At 66.6% G+C, this 13177-nt stretch overlaps 2 protein-coding genes across 3 annotated transcripts; one reads left to right on the plus strand and one right to left on the minus strand.

Annotated features, from left to right (window-relative positions):
- Positions 1 to 1910: 1910 nt before the first annotated feature.
- ZNF282 (zinc finger protein 282) lies at positions 1911 to 7194 on the plus strand. The gene is made up of 6 exons (XM_052695067.1): positions 1911 to 2023; positions 3178 to 3579; positions 3668 to 3794; positions 3903 to 4016; positions 4799 to 5131; positions 5582 to 7194. The coding sequence occupies exons 1-6, from the start codon at positions 2000 to 2002 to the stop codon at positions 6307 to 6309; spliced, it is 1728 nt and encodes a 575-aa protein (XP_052551027.1). The 5' UTR covers positions 1911 to 1999; the 3' UTR covers positions 6310 to 7194.
- On the minus strand, positions 7075 to 12678 carry LOC128086417 (uncharacterized). 2 transcript variants are annotated; one of them, XM_052695062.1, is made up of 4 exons: positions 12522 to 12678; positions 10426 to 10824; positions 9111 to 9314; positions 7075 to 8537 (listed from the first exon to the last, which is right to left on the minus strand). In XM_052695062.1, exons 2-4 carry the CDS (start codon positions 10811 to 10813, stop codon positions 7516 to 7518), a joined length of 1614 nt encoding a protein of 537 aa, XP_052551022.1. In that variant the 5' UTR covers positions 10814 to 10824; positions 12522 to 12678; the 3' UTR covers positions 7075 to 7515. The 2 variants fall into 2 exon arrangements, with proteins under 2 accessions (XP_052551022.1, XP_052551021.1); XM_052695061.1 differs by having other exon boundaries at positions 10426 to 11052.
- Positions 12679 to 13177: the final 499 nt, after the last annotated feature.

Raw genomic sequence — 13177 nt, forward strand, 5'->3', positions numbered from 1 at the left:
TTCTAGTTATGATTTCTGGAATTAAAGATGGGAAGACAAATACTGCTTCTGTTCCTCGCTCTCCCCTGAGGTGCCAGGGCAGCTGTGGCAATCATTTGCAGTCGTCTCCTCGTTGGACCCATCTGCAGAGGGAAAGGGAGAGCTGCATTTAGACAGTGGTTGCACAGGTTTTCATGGGAAAATGGTGCCTCAAAGTGTTTGCTTACAGTGCTGGCACCCAAAGTGTCCTTGGGGAAAGCAGAAGGCTTTTCATAGAATTTTTCATGGAATCATGGAGTTACAGAACGGCCTGGGTTGCAAAGGAGCACGATGCTCATCCAGCTCCAACCCCTGCTGTGTGCAGGTCGCCAACCAGCAGCCCAGGCTGCCCAGAGCCACATCCAGCCTGGCCTTGAATGCCTGCAGGGATGGGGCATCCACAGCCTCCTTGGGCAACCTGTGCCAGTGCCTCACCGCCCTCTGGGGGAAAAACTTCCTCCTCATATCCAACCCAAACCTCCCCTGTCTCACTTTAAAACCATTCCCCTTGTCCTATCACTATCCACTATTCACCCAAAGGCTTCTAAACCTTTCACACCAAGCAGGTTCACAGCAAGAAGCACCAGTGCTACAGACTGTGGTTGAAGCTTTGGTCACCACGCAGCCCCGATTGGACAGCAGAGAACTCACGCAGGAGCGCTGCCCTGTAAGTGGGCAGAAAAAGCCTTACAGAAAAACCCAAGCTCACCAACTGGCTGTGAACTGGTTGGAGGCCCGACGCCTCGCTGGGGAAGGTTTTGTGTTCTGTTACCAAAATGTCCTCCAGGGGTGATGGCTTCTATCAGCTGCAGGGGAAGGTTTGAAACCAGACGATGTTACTGAGCTGAATAAAGCTCCAAATGTCACGGTGTGATTTCTGGGTGGTCCTGTGTGGTGTTGGACTCTGTGCTCCTTATGGAGCTCTTCTGTGAGTCAATGAGGCACGGCTGGTGTCGGCCAAAGGGTGGTGATTAGGAGCTGGTGTTAATTGGTGGCTGGATGCTTCATGTGGAGCTGAACAGAGCCGTGTTGACTGCACCCAAAGCATTATTTAAGGAGCATTCTGATGCAAGGATGGGGAAGCAGTGACACTCTGGTCCAGACCCCTGAGACCCCCAGCCCACCCCCACCGTGCCCACAGCCCCGGGGCCGCATCCCCACGGCTCCTGAGCGCCTCCGGGGTGGTGACACCTCCTCGGGCAGCTGTGCCAGCGCCCGACTGCTGCTTGGAGAAGAAATTGCTCCTAATATCCGTCCGGAGCCTTTCCTAACACCCGACCCGACACTTCCAAGCACGTGAGGAACATCGGCAGTCGATGTGAGGAGGTCGTGCCCGACCGGCCGGCTGAGCTCCTGCGAAGCAACGGGCAGCGCGACGGGGAGCTGCGGGCATTCCTGCCATTCCGGATGGGTGCCGAGGCGGGTCGGACCCCGTCCGTGGGGTGAGCACCCCGCTGTGTGCAGGGAGGGACCAGAAGGAGCGCGAGGCGCCCTCGGTTCGCGGCCGGCACCGCCGCACCTCTGGCGGCCGAGCGTCCCCTCCTAGCGCTCCGGGCAGCCGCGGCGGAGAGCCCGGAGCCGCGGGCACCGCCGTCCGCCCGCTCCCCGCCGTCCCCGCACGGGGCGCCCCGGGGCGGCGATGCGCCGCGGTTGCCGCCTCCCCTCGGCTCCCAGCGCCGCGGTGCCGGTGCCGCCCGGTGTCGGTGCCGGGCCGGTAGGCGGCAGTGCTCCGCTCTCTCGCCGCTCCCCGCCCGCTCGGCCCCGGGAGCGGATGCAGTTCCCCGGCTGCCCCCGGCTGCTCGGCGGGGCGGCGGGGCCCGGCCCGCAAGGCGCTCCCCCCCGCGGCGCTCCCGGCGGCGCTCCCCGCGGCGGCCCCGCTCCGTGCGCGGCGTCGGGCGGCCCCGCGGCCCCGCTCGGCAGCGCTCTCTCCCCGCCTCGGCCCGGTCCCGGCCTGCGGGGCCCGGCGCAGCTCTGCGGGGCCATGGCGGAGTGGGCTCCCGCACAGGTAAGCGCGGCCCGGGCCGACCGCCCCCCCCGCCCCCCCTCCGGCCCCGCGCGCTGCCCGGAGGCGGAGCCGCCCCGCCCGGCGCTCCCGTAGGGCCCCGATGCGGCCCCCGCGGCCCCGCTCCTCCCCTCCCCGGCCGCCCCCGGATGTCCCCGTCGACACGCGTCCCCCCACCCCTCGCCCCCTCGGTGTCCCCTCTCCCCCGCCGCGACGTCCCGCAGCTCCGCGCCTCACCGTCCCCGCGTCCGACCCGGGGGGATCCCGCGTGAGCCGACCCAGAAGCCCCCCCCTAAAAAACAAAGGTGGTGGGGGGGGTCCCGCCCCATTGCCGCCGCAGGATGCGGTGACCTCGTGGGCGGCGCTGGGCGGTGGGCCGGGGTGCCGGGCGCAGTGGTGACCCCGGTTGGGGGGGGGGGTCCCTTCCAAGCGCTGTGCCGCGTGAGTCGGTGCGGCGATGGGCTGGGGGTGGGAGAGGTCTTTTCCATCTGCAGTGAATCGCAGGTGGCACGTGGGGACATCCCGGGGCTGTGCACGTGTGGTACGCGGACACGCTGTGGTGGGGCTGGATGCTCCTGGAGGCCTTTTCCAATCATTGTGGCTCTCAGCGTTGGCACCATGGGATGGGATGGGATGGGATGGGATGGGATGGGATGGGATGGGATGGGATGGGATGGGATGGGCTGATGGGTGGCTGGTCGTTGGAGAGGTGGTCTTCCATCCTCGGTGATCCTCTGAGGGTGTGGAGGGGGCAGTGGTGAGACCTGGTGATCTCGGAGGTCTTCTTCAACCTGTGTGGTTCTATGGAAGTCGGGGTGGTGGGGATGGCTGGGCATCATCCCAGAGGTCTTTTCCAACCTTCGTGGTTCTGTCATTCTGTGATTCTCAGAGTGGAGCTGTGGGGGTGGGACGCGGTGGGACCTGATGGTGATGGAGGACCTGTCCAACCACGAAGGTTCAATGGTTGTAGGAGCAGGCATTGGTGGGGACGGGTTGGTGGTCGGACGAGACGGTCCTGCTCCAAGCTCTGTGATTCTGCAGCCCCGTGACTCGTGCTGCAGCCTCTCCCGGGCTCGGGCACAGAACGGGGTTGGGACGACGCGGGGTCACAAGGAGCAGCGCTGCCGCGGCCCCCCAGCGCGTGCCTCCCCACGCAGGTGCAGGAGTGGAACGTGGAACCCCCCCACCTGATGCCTCTGCAGCCACCGCTGCTCCCGGAGCGGGCGCACGTGAGGGAGGCACAGCTGCACTCAGCCGAGGCGTCGCTGTGGACGGTGGTGGCCACAGTGCAGGCGATGGAGAGGAAGATCGACCTGCTGGCCACCCGGCTGCTCAGCCTGGAGGGCCGCTCGGGAACGGCCGAGAAGAAACTCCTGGACTGTGAGAAAACCGCCATGGAGTTTGGCAACCAGCTGGAGAGCAAATGGGCCGTGCTGGGCACCCTCATCCAGGAGTACGGGCTGCTGCAGCGGCGGCTGGAGCACGTGGAGAACCTGCTGAAGAACAGGAACTTCTGGGTGCTGCGCCTGCCCCCCGGCCCCCGCGGGGAGGTGCCCAAGGTGGGGCCGTGCCGGGGCCGGGTGGGGGCAGGGGGTCTTGGAGCCCATCGGGATGGCAGCGCTGAGCTGCGGGGTTTTGTCCCTTCAGGTGCCGGTGACGTTTGTTGACATCGCCGTCTACTTCTCGGCGGAGGAGTGGAAGAATTTGGAGGAGTGGCAGAAGGAGCTGTACAACAACCTGGTGAAGGAGAACTACGAGTCGCTCATCTCCCTGGGTACACGGCCCCGTCGGGCCCATATCGCAGCCGTCCTGCCCGTCCCCCATCACCGTCACGGGGACGGCCCGGCCGCTGCTGTGACGCGCGTTGTGTCCCCCCGAGCAGATGCAGCACTGTCCAGGAGTGACACACAGCCCCGGCTGGAGCGTGGGGACGTGCCCTGCGTCCCCGATCAGCAGGACCTGGAGCAGCGCGAGATGCCGGCAGATGCCTGTGCGGGTGAGGCACCGTCTCGGCCCCAGCCCCGCTGCCTGTAGGGTGCACACCTCCAGCATCCCGTCCCTACAGGCTGCGCTGAGGCCATCCGGTCCCACTGGCTGTGCTTGGTCCCCCATCGCTTTGGCATACCCTGCTGTCACGTGGCCCTGCGTGCTGGGCTGCCGTCAGCCAACATCATCCAGTAGTCACCTGTCCCCATGGGATGGATGTCTGCCGGTCACCCACCCCCATGGGATGTCCTGTCGTCACACAACCATACAGGATGTCTGATGGCCACCCGTCCTTATCACATGGTCACCTGTCACCATGGAATATCCAGTGGTCACCAACCCTGTGGGGTATCCCGTGGTCATCCGACACCGTGGGACATCCCATGTTCACACAACCCCGTGGGATGTCCTGTGGTCATCCATCCCCATGGGCCATTCTGGGCTCACCTGTGGGATATCCAGTGGCCACTCATCCCTTTGCGATGTCCCATGGTCACCTGTCCCTGTGGCATGTCCTGCAGTCATCTGTCTTCTTGGAATGTCCCATGGTCACCCATCCCATGGGGTGCCTCGTGGCCACCCGTCCCTATGGGATATCCTGTGGTTACCCAACCTATGGGATGTCACATGGTCACCTGCCCCTATGGCATGTCCTATGGTTACCCACAGCTCCCTCGGGGAGCTGTACACAGTCCCGTCCCTGCTGTGGGACAGCGGACACCCTGGGGCAGTGTGTGGGGCTGTGTTGGGTGGCCGCAGCCCAGCGCCGCCCAAATCTCTCCTTGTGCACAGAGCCGCTGATCTCCACCTCCGACATCCTGTCCCGGATCAAGCAAGAGGTGGCATTTGTTGGGGAGCAGCAGTTTGGGGAGGAGCGGGGGATGCCCACCGACCCCTGTGCAGGTGAAGTCTCCATTGCCCACAGCATCTGCCGTCCCTCAGCACGGTCCCTTCCCCACAGCCCCATGTCCCCATCCCTGTCCTTCCCCACAGGTGCAGACGCCCTGATCACAGCTCACGACTTCTTGTCGTGGATCAAGCAGGAGGAGGAACCGTGCGTCAGGGAACCCTGGGAGCTGCCAGAGAGGGAAATCCTGCCTGGTCCCGTCCCTGGTCCTGGCCCTGGTGAGCAACAGCCCACAGCCACTGCAGACTGTGCCGATATGTGCTGGGGTTTGGCCCCCATTTTGCCCCAGTGGGTTTCACGGTGGCAGTGAGGCCGTGCCCCTGTGGTGCTGTGCTCTGGTGTTGATGTGGGTTGGGGGTGGCACTGGGGAGACCCCACTGGGGTGGCCCCGATGGGCATCGTGGCGGCGGCGAGGACGGCCCTGCACGTGTGCTGTGGTGCCCTGGTTGAAGCAGGAGTGGATTTTAGGGTGCGTAGGCTGCTCTGTCCTGACGGTGCCCTGGGGTCCACATTGTCGCCGTGACCCCAGTCCTTCTGTGGTCAGGATGCACTGGAGACCACGTTGTTCCCACGACCCCGGTGCTTCCATGCCGGGGATGCAGTGCAGAGCACGTTGTCGGTACGGCCCCACTCCCCGCCAGCCGCTGACCAAAGCTTTCCCCCCGCAGCCGGTGAGGCGCTGCTGGTGAAGATGGAGGAGCAGCGCTGTCCCCGCGCCGAGCCCCCCGAGGAAGTGCTGCCGGGCGCCTCGGGCGAGCTGCTCTTCCCAGCCCCGAGCTTTGGGACCCCGGAGGGACAGGCCGTGCCGGCGGCGGCCGGGGGCAACGCGGCAGCGCAGCACAGACTGAGCAAAGAGCTGAGCGCCGAACCGGGGCCGGCGGCCGAGCCGGTGGGGGTCCCGGTGCCGGTGCCGGTGTCGGAGGAGCGTCCGCACGGCTGCGCCGAGTGCGGGAAGAGCTTCAGCGGGAAGAAAAGCCTCCGCATCCACCAGCGCAGCCACGCGGCCGAGCGGCCGTACCCGTGCGCCGAGTGCGGCAAGAGCTTCAACTGCCACTCGGGGCTGGTGCGGCACCAGATGATCCACCGCGGCGAGCGGCCCTACAAGTGCACCGAGTGCGGGAAGTGCTACAGCCGCAAGGAGCACCTGCAGAACCACCAGCGGCTGCACACCGGGGAGCGGCCCTTCGTCTGCGCCGCCTGCGGGAAGAGCTTCATCCGCAAGCAGAACCTGCTCAAGCATCAGCGCATCCACACGGGCGAGCGGCCCTACCAGTGCCCTGCCTGCGGCCGCAGCTTCCGCTACAAGGAGTCCCTCAAGGACCACCAGCGCGTGCACGGGGCCGAAGCCGGACCCCCGCCGCCGCCGCAGCCCCCCGGGTTGCCCCCCGGAGATTAGGGAGGGGCGGCCCGTGGCTGCGGACTGAGGGCCCCCCCCGCCCCCGGCACCGGCGGCTCGCGTCGGCCACGGAGCTTCGTACCAAACGCGGGCGGCCGGCCCCGCCGAGGCCAGCCGCTCGCAGCCCCGCGCTCACCCCAACCCCGACAATCCGGGGAACGACGGGCGGAGCTGCCGCCGCCGGCCGCGTCCCCGTCCCCGCCTGCCGCTCTGCCCTCCCTCTTTCCCCCCCCCCCGCTTATTTTTACTCCCCGTGCCGTCCCGCTCTGTACAGTGCTTGGGGTGTCGTTTTGTATGGACGGTGCAACGCAGAATAAAGTCGTGCTGGGCTGCCGCGCCTTCGCCCTGGCCCCGTGGGGTCCCCGCTCAAAGCCACCCCAGGACAGTGGCGGTGTCCCCCGAGCCGGAGCAGGGGTTGGAAGCAGAGCAGCCCCGCAGGGACACGCGGCGTTTCTCATTTTCCTTTCCCTCGCTGAACTCTTGGCCCTGAGAATTGGGCTGCGCGCAGAGCCCACCCCTCCCCGCATCCCCCCCGCATTTCCAAACCGGCACCAGGAATAAAACCCGGTGCCCGTCTCACTCCTTTGGCTGCTTGTTGTCTCCCAGAAGGGACCCGCGCCGCCCAGCAAGGACTGCAGCGCCATCACCCACACGCGGTGACACGTTCAGCCTCGCGGGGACAGCACGCCGCGCTGTCACCCCAGCATGGGCCGTGCTTGGACCGTGGGGGATGGGGGACACTGAGTCAACACATGCAGTGATGGCTTCTTTTTTTTTTTTTTTTTTGCCTCTTTTTGCCTTTTTTTTTTTTTTTTTTTTTGAAACAGAAGTTTATGGTTATATGCAAATTAGGTCATTAAATGATTTGCATAAAATGTTCGCCCACCAGCGACTAAAAGTGTTCCTAACACTTCCCCACCCCCCCCAAGGTAGTAAAATCCTACTCCACTATGCGCCGTCGCACGCGCGCCCCATCGGCACGGCGCGCGCACGAACCTCGCGTGTGCGACGCTGCACCCCCAGCCTGGGCTCGCACACGCGGGCAGGCGGGCAGGCGCGCACGGTGCCGGCCGCCCGCAGCCCCGTACCTTCGTGCCGGCACGGCGGGCACCGACCTCCTCCCGGCCCCCGCGAGCAACGCGCGGCCGCGGCTCCGGGCAGGGCTGTACGCACACCACGTCCTTCGCGGGACGGCACCCTCCCGCCCTAGCTGTTGGCGAGGAACAGCCGTCTGTGTCTGGAGGCCGAGCCGCGCGGTCGGCCCCTGCGACGGCCGCGGCCCCGGTTACCGAAGGGGCCGCGGCCGGGCGCGGCGGTCTCCGCCCAGCCTGCGTTCGCCGCCTGCGGCTCGGGGAAGCCGGGCTCGGCTTTGGGCTGCTCGAGGAGCGGGCCGGGCTCCGGCCGGGGCTCCGGAGGCGGCCCCTGGCTCTGGCGGGCGCCGGCCCGCTCCTGGCGCAGGTAGCGCAGCTCGTCGCGGATGTCCGTCAGGACGCCCAGCAGGCGGAACTGCAGCTCGCGGTCCCGGGCGCGCTCCTCGCGCTGCGTGGCTCGCTCCTCCTGCCACATGGCCAGCTCCTGGTGGTACAGCTGGTCCCACTGCTCCTCCAGGTCCAGCAGGTGATGGATGTTAGTCCTCCAGCTGTCCCGGCGCTCCTCCCGCAGGCGGGAGCAGCCCGGGCCGCGGCCGGGGGCGGCCGGGGCGTCGCCTGGCGGAGAGGCGGAGGAGGGCAGCGACTCCTCGGTCAGGGCGCCGCCGTGCAGCGGGGAGCGAGCCGGGGGATCCTCGTCGGGGGGCTTCTCCCAGGCGGGCCCCATCAGTACCCTGGGCAAAGAGCCCGCCTCCGGGCCCGAGCCCCCCGCCTGCTCCTCGGGGTGCGAGGAGTCGACGGCGCGGCCCAGGGCGGGCAGCTCGGACACACCATCGTGGCCCCAGTCCGAGTGAGCGTCCGCGGAGTTGAGAGGGTCCTCGGGCAGGGAGGTGACAGAGCCCTGGGAGCTGCAGCGGCGGATCAGCATGGCCTGGCGGGACAGTTTCATGTCCTCCTCTGCTGACATAGGGGCCTCGGGTCCGGGCTGCAGCCCCGCCGCCCCGCCGTGGCCCCTCTCCACCTCCCGGCCTTCCCGTTCCTCCTCCTCTGACATGGATGCGTAGGACACCAGGGACTCGTTGCGCAGGGATGGGGATATGGCTGTCATGTCCGGAGTCCGCAGCTCCGCTCCCGACTCGGCTGGAAGAGAACAGAAACCCTCCTGTGAGCACAAGCCCTCCTGTGAGCACACATCGCTGCCACATCGGTTCAGCGCTGCCCCCACCCCTTCCTGACGCTCTGTCCGACCCTCAGCACGCCTTCCTGCACACCTCCCGGCACCCACAGCTGTTGGTTCCGCAGGCCCAGTGCTGCAAGGAACACCACAGCCTTTGTCCTCCCTTGGATCCGCTACACAAACACTGCTCACAGAGCAGGGGCCGTGGACACGGAAGTTGTTTTGTTGAGAACCGCAGTGGTTGGATTTAATCTTGAAGGTCTCTTCCTTAAACGCCAACTTACACAATTGTGTGATTCCTGCCACTGAACAGCACTGATGCTTGCAGAACTGTGCTCTGGGCTCACGCACCCACAGCCTTTTGGGCTGTGCAGACATGGAGGCAGCACCCACAGGGCTGGGCTCAGAGCCGGGCTCTTCCACACCAGGATGGCGCTCCTGGTGCAAACCACTCCCCACCTCAGCCAGGTCCCCAGGCTCCAAACAGCCACTGCTGCCCTCCTCTCCCCCCCCACGAAGCCCCAGCGCAGCCTTACCCGAGCTGCTCTGCCCTTCCCCTCGGCTGTACTCGCAGATGACCGAGGGGTCGGGGCTCTGCACCGCCAGCCGGGGCACAGCGGAGCCCTCCACGTCGGGCAGGGAGGAGGGCTGCCCGTTGGTGTCAATGTAAATGCTGGGGTGGCTCACGCCGGGCTGCAGGTGCATGAAGGACTGCTTGGATGCACCCGGGAAGAACAGATCTGTGGGACAGAGAGAATCCAGCCTCAGTCATGGCGACAGCGGCACCGCCAGCTCACATGGCACGGCGTCGAGGGCAAGAGGGTGACCTGCTAACACCAAAGTGCCTCCTAAAGGGACAAGCTGCGTGGCTGCTTGCCATCGCCTGCCCACAGGACTGGGCCGGCACCCCCCGGTCCTCTTCCTCAAGCCCAAAACTTTTCTGCACCGCACTAAGAAGGGGTTCTGGTTCTGAAACAGCCCGAGCCTGCTTCAGAAAAGAAACTAGAGCCACGCTGCCCACCCATCTCCTGTGGAACCTGATGAAGAGGAGAGGAAGGAGCAGGAACAGCTGCTGGTGTCCTCGAGGGTACAAAGAACACAGACATGTCCCCTTGGTGGAAATGAAACGGCGGAGGGGATGTTTGCCTCCTGGCCAGTGACCAAGCACATTGGTGGCCCAGTCCACAGCATTGGCTACTTAACCACAGCATTGTCCCTGCAAGCATCTCCTGGGTTATCTGAGGGAAGTAAGTGTCACCCAACAGCAGAACCCACATGAGACCACGACTCAGGTGTATTCTGCAGATAGCAGAGGGTGCAGCGTGCCCAGGAAGCCCCAGCCTCACACAGCACCACAGTAATGCAGCAGCTGCTCCCACTCTCTCTGGCTTCAGCTAAAAGTCAACAGTGTTAGTGAACACTAACACTGAAAGGAACAGGGGAAATAAAATCCTATCCTGTCTTCTATTGGCTGCCTTCGGACAGTATCCAGCGATGCCAGGCAGCACACTGGACTTAACAAATACCCACTCCACAATGCTTGACGCGTTCATGTCAATCCCAGGTTATTCCCACGGTGGATTTTAATTCCAGCTTACTCAGCTTCCAACCCCAGTGCTTTGCTATTCAGATACGGGACTGCAGCCCTGCAATCCCGACACAAACCACATAGGAGAGCAAAACCCACAAGTCTCCTTCCACCATCCAACTGCTCGGCAGACCCCAGAGCTTGGGGCACCGCAGCCCAGTGACATTACCAGGGCAACATGACTTGAGAGCGCAGGCAGGGCTGCAGCACAGCACTCTGCTGCCCCAGCTCTCCCGGCCCCGGACAACCAGCACACGACTGACCTGGATCCAGGATGATTTCGGGCTCCGAGTCGTGACTGGCCTGCAAGAAGGTGGAAGCCACCATCTTCTCCAGGGGCGTGAGGCGCGGCTTGTGGAGCGGCCCTCCGGCGCGGTTCATGGGCAGGTGCTTCTTGGAGGTGATCTTCTTCTTGACGTCCAACCGCAGGTCGCGCCACTTGTGCTTGAGGTCGTCGATGGAGCGCTCGGTGTAGCCCAGGAAGTTGACACGGCTTTGGATTTGGGTCCAGAGCTGCTTCCGCCGCACGGGGTGAGCCCGAAGGGCTTCTGACCCATACAGGGCGCTGAAATGCCGGACCACATTCCAGACCAACGTCTCGGTCTCGTCATTGGAGAAGTTGGCCTTCCTCTTCCGGCCAGATGCTGGCATCGCCTGCGAGGCTGCGGCAGAGGTGGAAGGGGCACAATTGAACCTCGGTCCCCACTCCTCTCTGTCAGCTCCTGGGGGAAACATGGGGCTGCGGGAGCCCGAGGGAGCCGCGGAGGAGGGAGCCGAAGCAACGGCCCCCGAGGCATCCATGGCAGGGGAGGCTTGGGCCGGGGAGGATCTAAAGAGCCGCTTCGGCACACCACGCGGCAGGGGGGCACCTCATCCCCTCGCCCCGGCACCTGGGAGGGGAGAAAAGGAAAGGGCAGCGGTGGGTGGTGGCAGAGCATCGCCCCACAGGGCCCCTATGGCAGGCAGGGATACCGAGGGAGACCCGGCCCTCTCCAACCAGAGCTATCCGGGGCCCCCAGCCAGCTACCGGGGGGCACAGAGGGGGTCACGGTCACAGTGAGGTGGGCTGTGGTCCCACAGCGAGCACCTCGGGGCCACGGTGAGCGCCTTGGGGCCACGCACAGGGCAACGGGGAGAGCCTCGAGGCCACAGGGAGGCATCAGTGCCACACGGAGGGCAATGAAGAGCAGCTCAGGGCCACGGGGAGCAGCTCTAGTTGCACACTCAGTGCCCCAGCAGACAGCTTTGTGAGAGCACAGGGCCACAGCAGGAGCCACAGCGACAACTTCAGCACCACAGCGGCTGCTTCTGGGCCGCAGTGAGAGCTTTGGCCACGTGCAGCACCTCAGGTCCGCAGCCAGGACCTGGTGATGGCCGCAGCCACAGCCAAAGCATCAAGGCTTCAAGGCCACAGCAAAGACCTCGGCCGTGGTGCAGGCGTTGGGTCACGGCAAAGGCTCTGGCTGTGCTGAGCATCTCAAGGCTGCGGCGAAGACCTTGGCAGGGATCTCAGCCACGGCAAGAACCTTAAAGCTCAGTTTTTTCAGTCCTCTCCCATTGGGAAGGAGAGAGCGAGCAGAACACCGCCGGGTTCTGCACCTCAGGCTCCAGGTGTGGACCTCGGGGCCACGGAGAACCCCTCGGCTCCAACAGGAGAGCCTGGGAGCCACGGCGAAGCCCTTGACCCACGGCAAACAGCTCACGGCCGCGGCAAAGACGGCAGCGAAGGCCTCGGACACAGCGGGCACCTCGGGGCACGGAGGTGACGGCCCGGGGTAAAGCCTGCGCCGCGACGAGCGCCTCGAGGCCACGGCAAAGACCTCGGGCAAGACGGCGAGCGGAAGGGCCGCGGGGCCGCAGGGCTCGGGCAGGGCGAGCGGCGCCTCACGGCCACGGGGAAATGCACGGCCGGCCCGGGCGCCCGGCGGCGACGGAGAAACCGGGAAACCGCGGCGAGCGGCTCTGGCACGGCGCGGCTCCGGGGAGCGGCTCCGGACCGCGGGGGGGACGAGCGGAGGCCTCGGGCACGGAGCATCCTCGCGGCACGGCGGGGCAGGCAGAGGCCTCGGCCGCGACGGGAGGCTCGCAGCCGCGCCGCAGGGCCGCGGCGCCGCAGGGCCGCGGCGCCGCGGGGCCCGGCCGAGGCCTCGCGCCCCTCCGGGGGGCCGCCGCCCGAAGGGCCACCCCGCGCCCTGCCCCTCTCCGGCCGCCTTTTGTTCGCGCCCGCCGCCGGGCACCGGGGACAAAGGGGCCGGGAACGGAGCGCGCCCTCGAGCCCCCACCCCCCGCTCCGGGCGGGCGCCGGGCCCGGCCCGGGGCCGAACTGCCCCCAGCCGCGGGGCGGGGCGGCGGCGCCTACCTGTGCCGGGCCGGGAGCGGCGGGGGGAGCGGCGGAGCCGGGCTCGGCGGGCTCAGCTCCGCTGGCGGCGGGTAATGGCTCCCGCCTCGGCGGAACTCGCCTTCATTTCCTCCGCCTCCGAGCGGCGCGGCGCGGCGCGGGGCTGCGCGCCTCGGCCTGTGGGCGCCCCCTACCGGCGGCGCCGCGGAACGACGCCGCGTAGCGCTGCGCGGGGAGGGGGCGGGGCCCGGGGGCGGCGCTGGGCGGGAGCTGCGGGAGCTGCGGGAGCTGCGGGAGCTGCGGGAGCTGCGGGAGCTGCGGGAGCTGCGGGAGCTGCGGGAGCTGCGGGAGCTGCGGGAGCTGCGGGAGCTGCGGGAGCTGCGGGAGCTGCGGGAGCTGCGGGAGCTGCGGGTTCCCTGGATCCCGGCTCCTCCCGCTCTCCGCTCTCCTCCCCGCGCACCCCCGGGCCGTTCCTCGCACCTCCGTACCGCTCGCTTACACCCCCGTGCGGTGCCCCTCCCCCGGGCAGACTCACGACGGGTGCCCCCCCTCACTCCGTGCACCCTAAGTCCATCCTGTCCCCCCACCAGAGCTGCCCTTGGCTTCCCCCAGCGCCCCTTTGGGTGCACTGACCCCCCTCCTCCAGGCCCGTTGCCCACCCCCCCTCTCGCCGCATC

The sequence above is a fragment of the Tympanuchus pallidicinctus genome, unplaced genomic scaffold (genome assembly GCF_026119805.1).
Source record: "Tympanuchus pallidicinctus isolate F22 unplaced genomic scaffold, pur_lepc_1.0 scaffold3, whole genome shotgun sequence".
Lineage (NCBI taxonomy): Eukaryota > Metazoa > Chordata > Aves > Galliformes > Phasianidae > Tympanuchus > Tympanuchus pallidicinctus.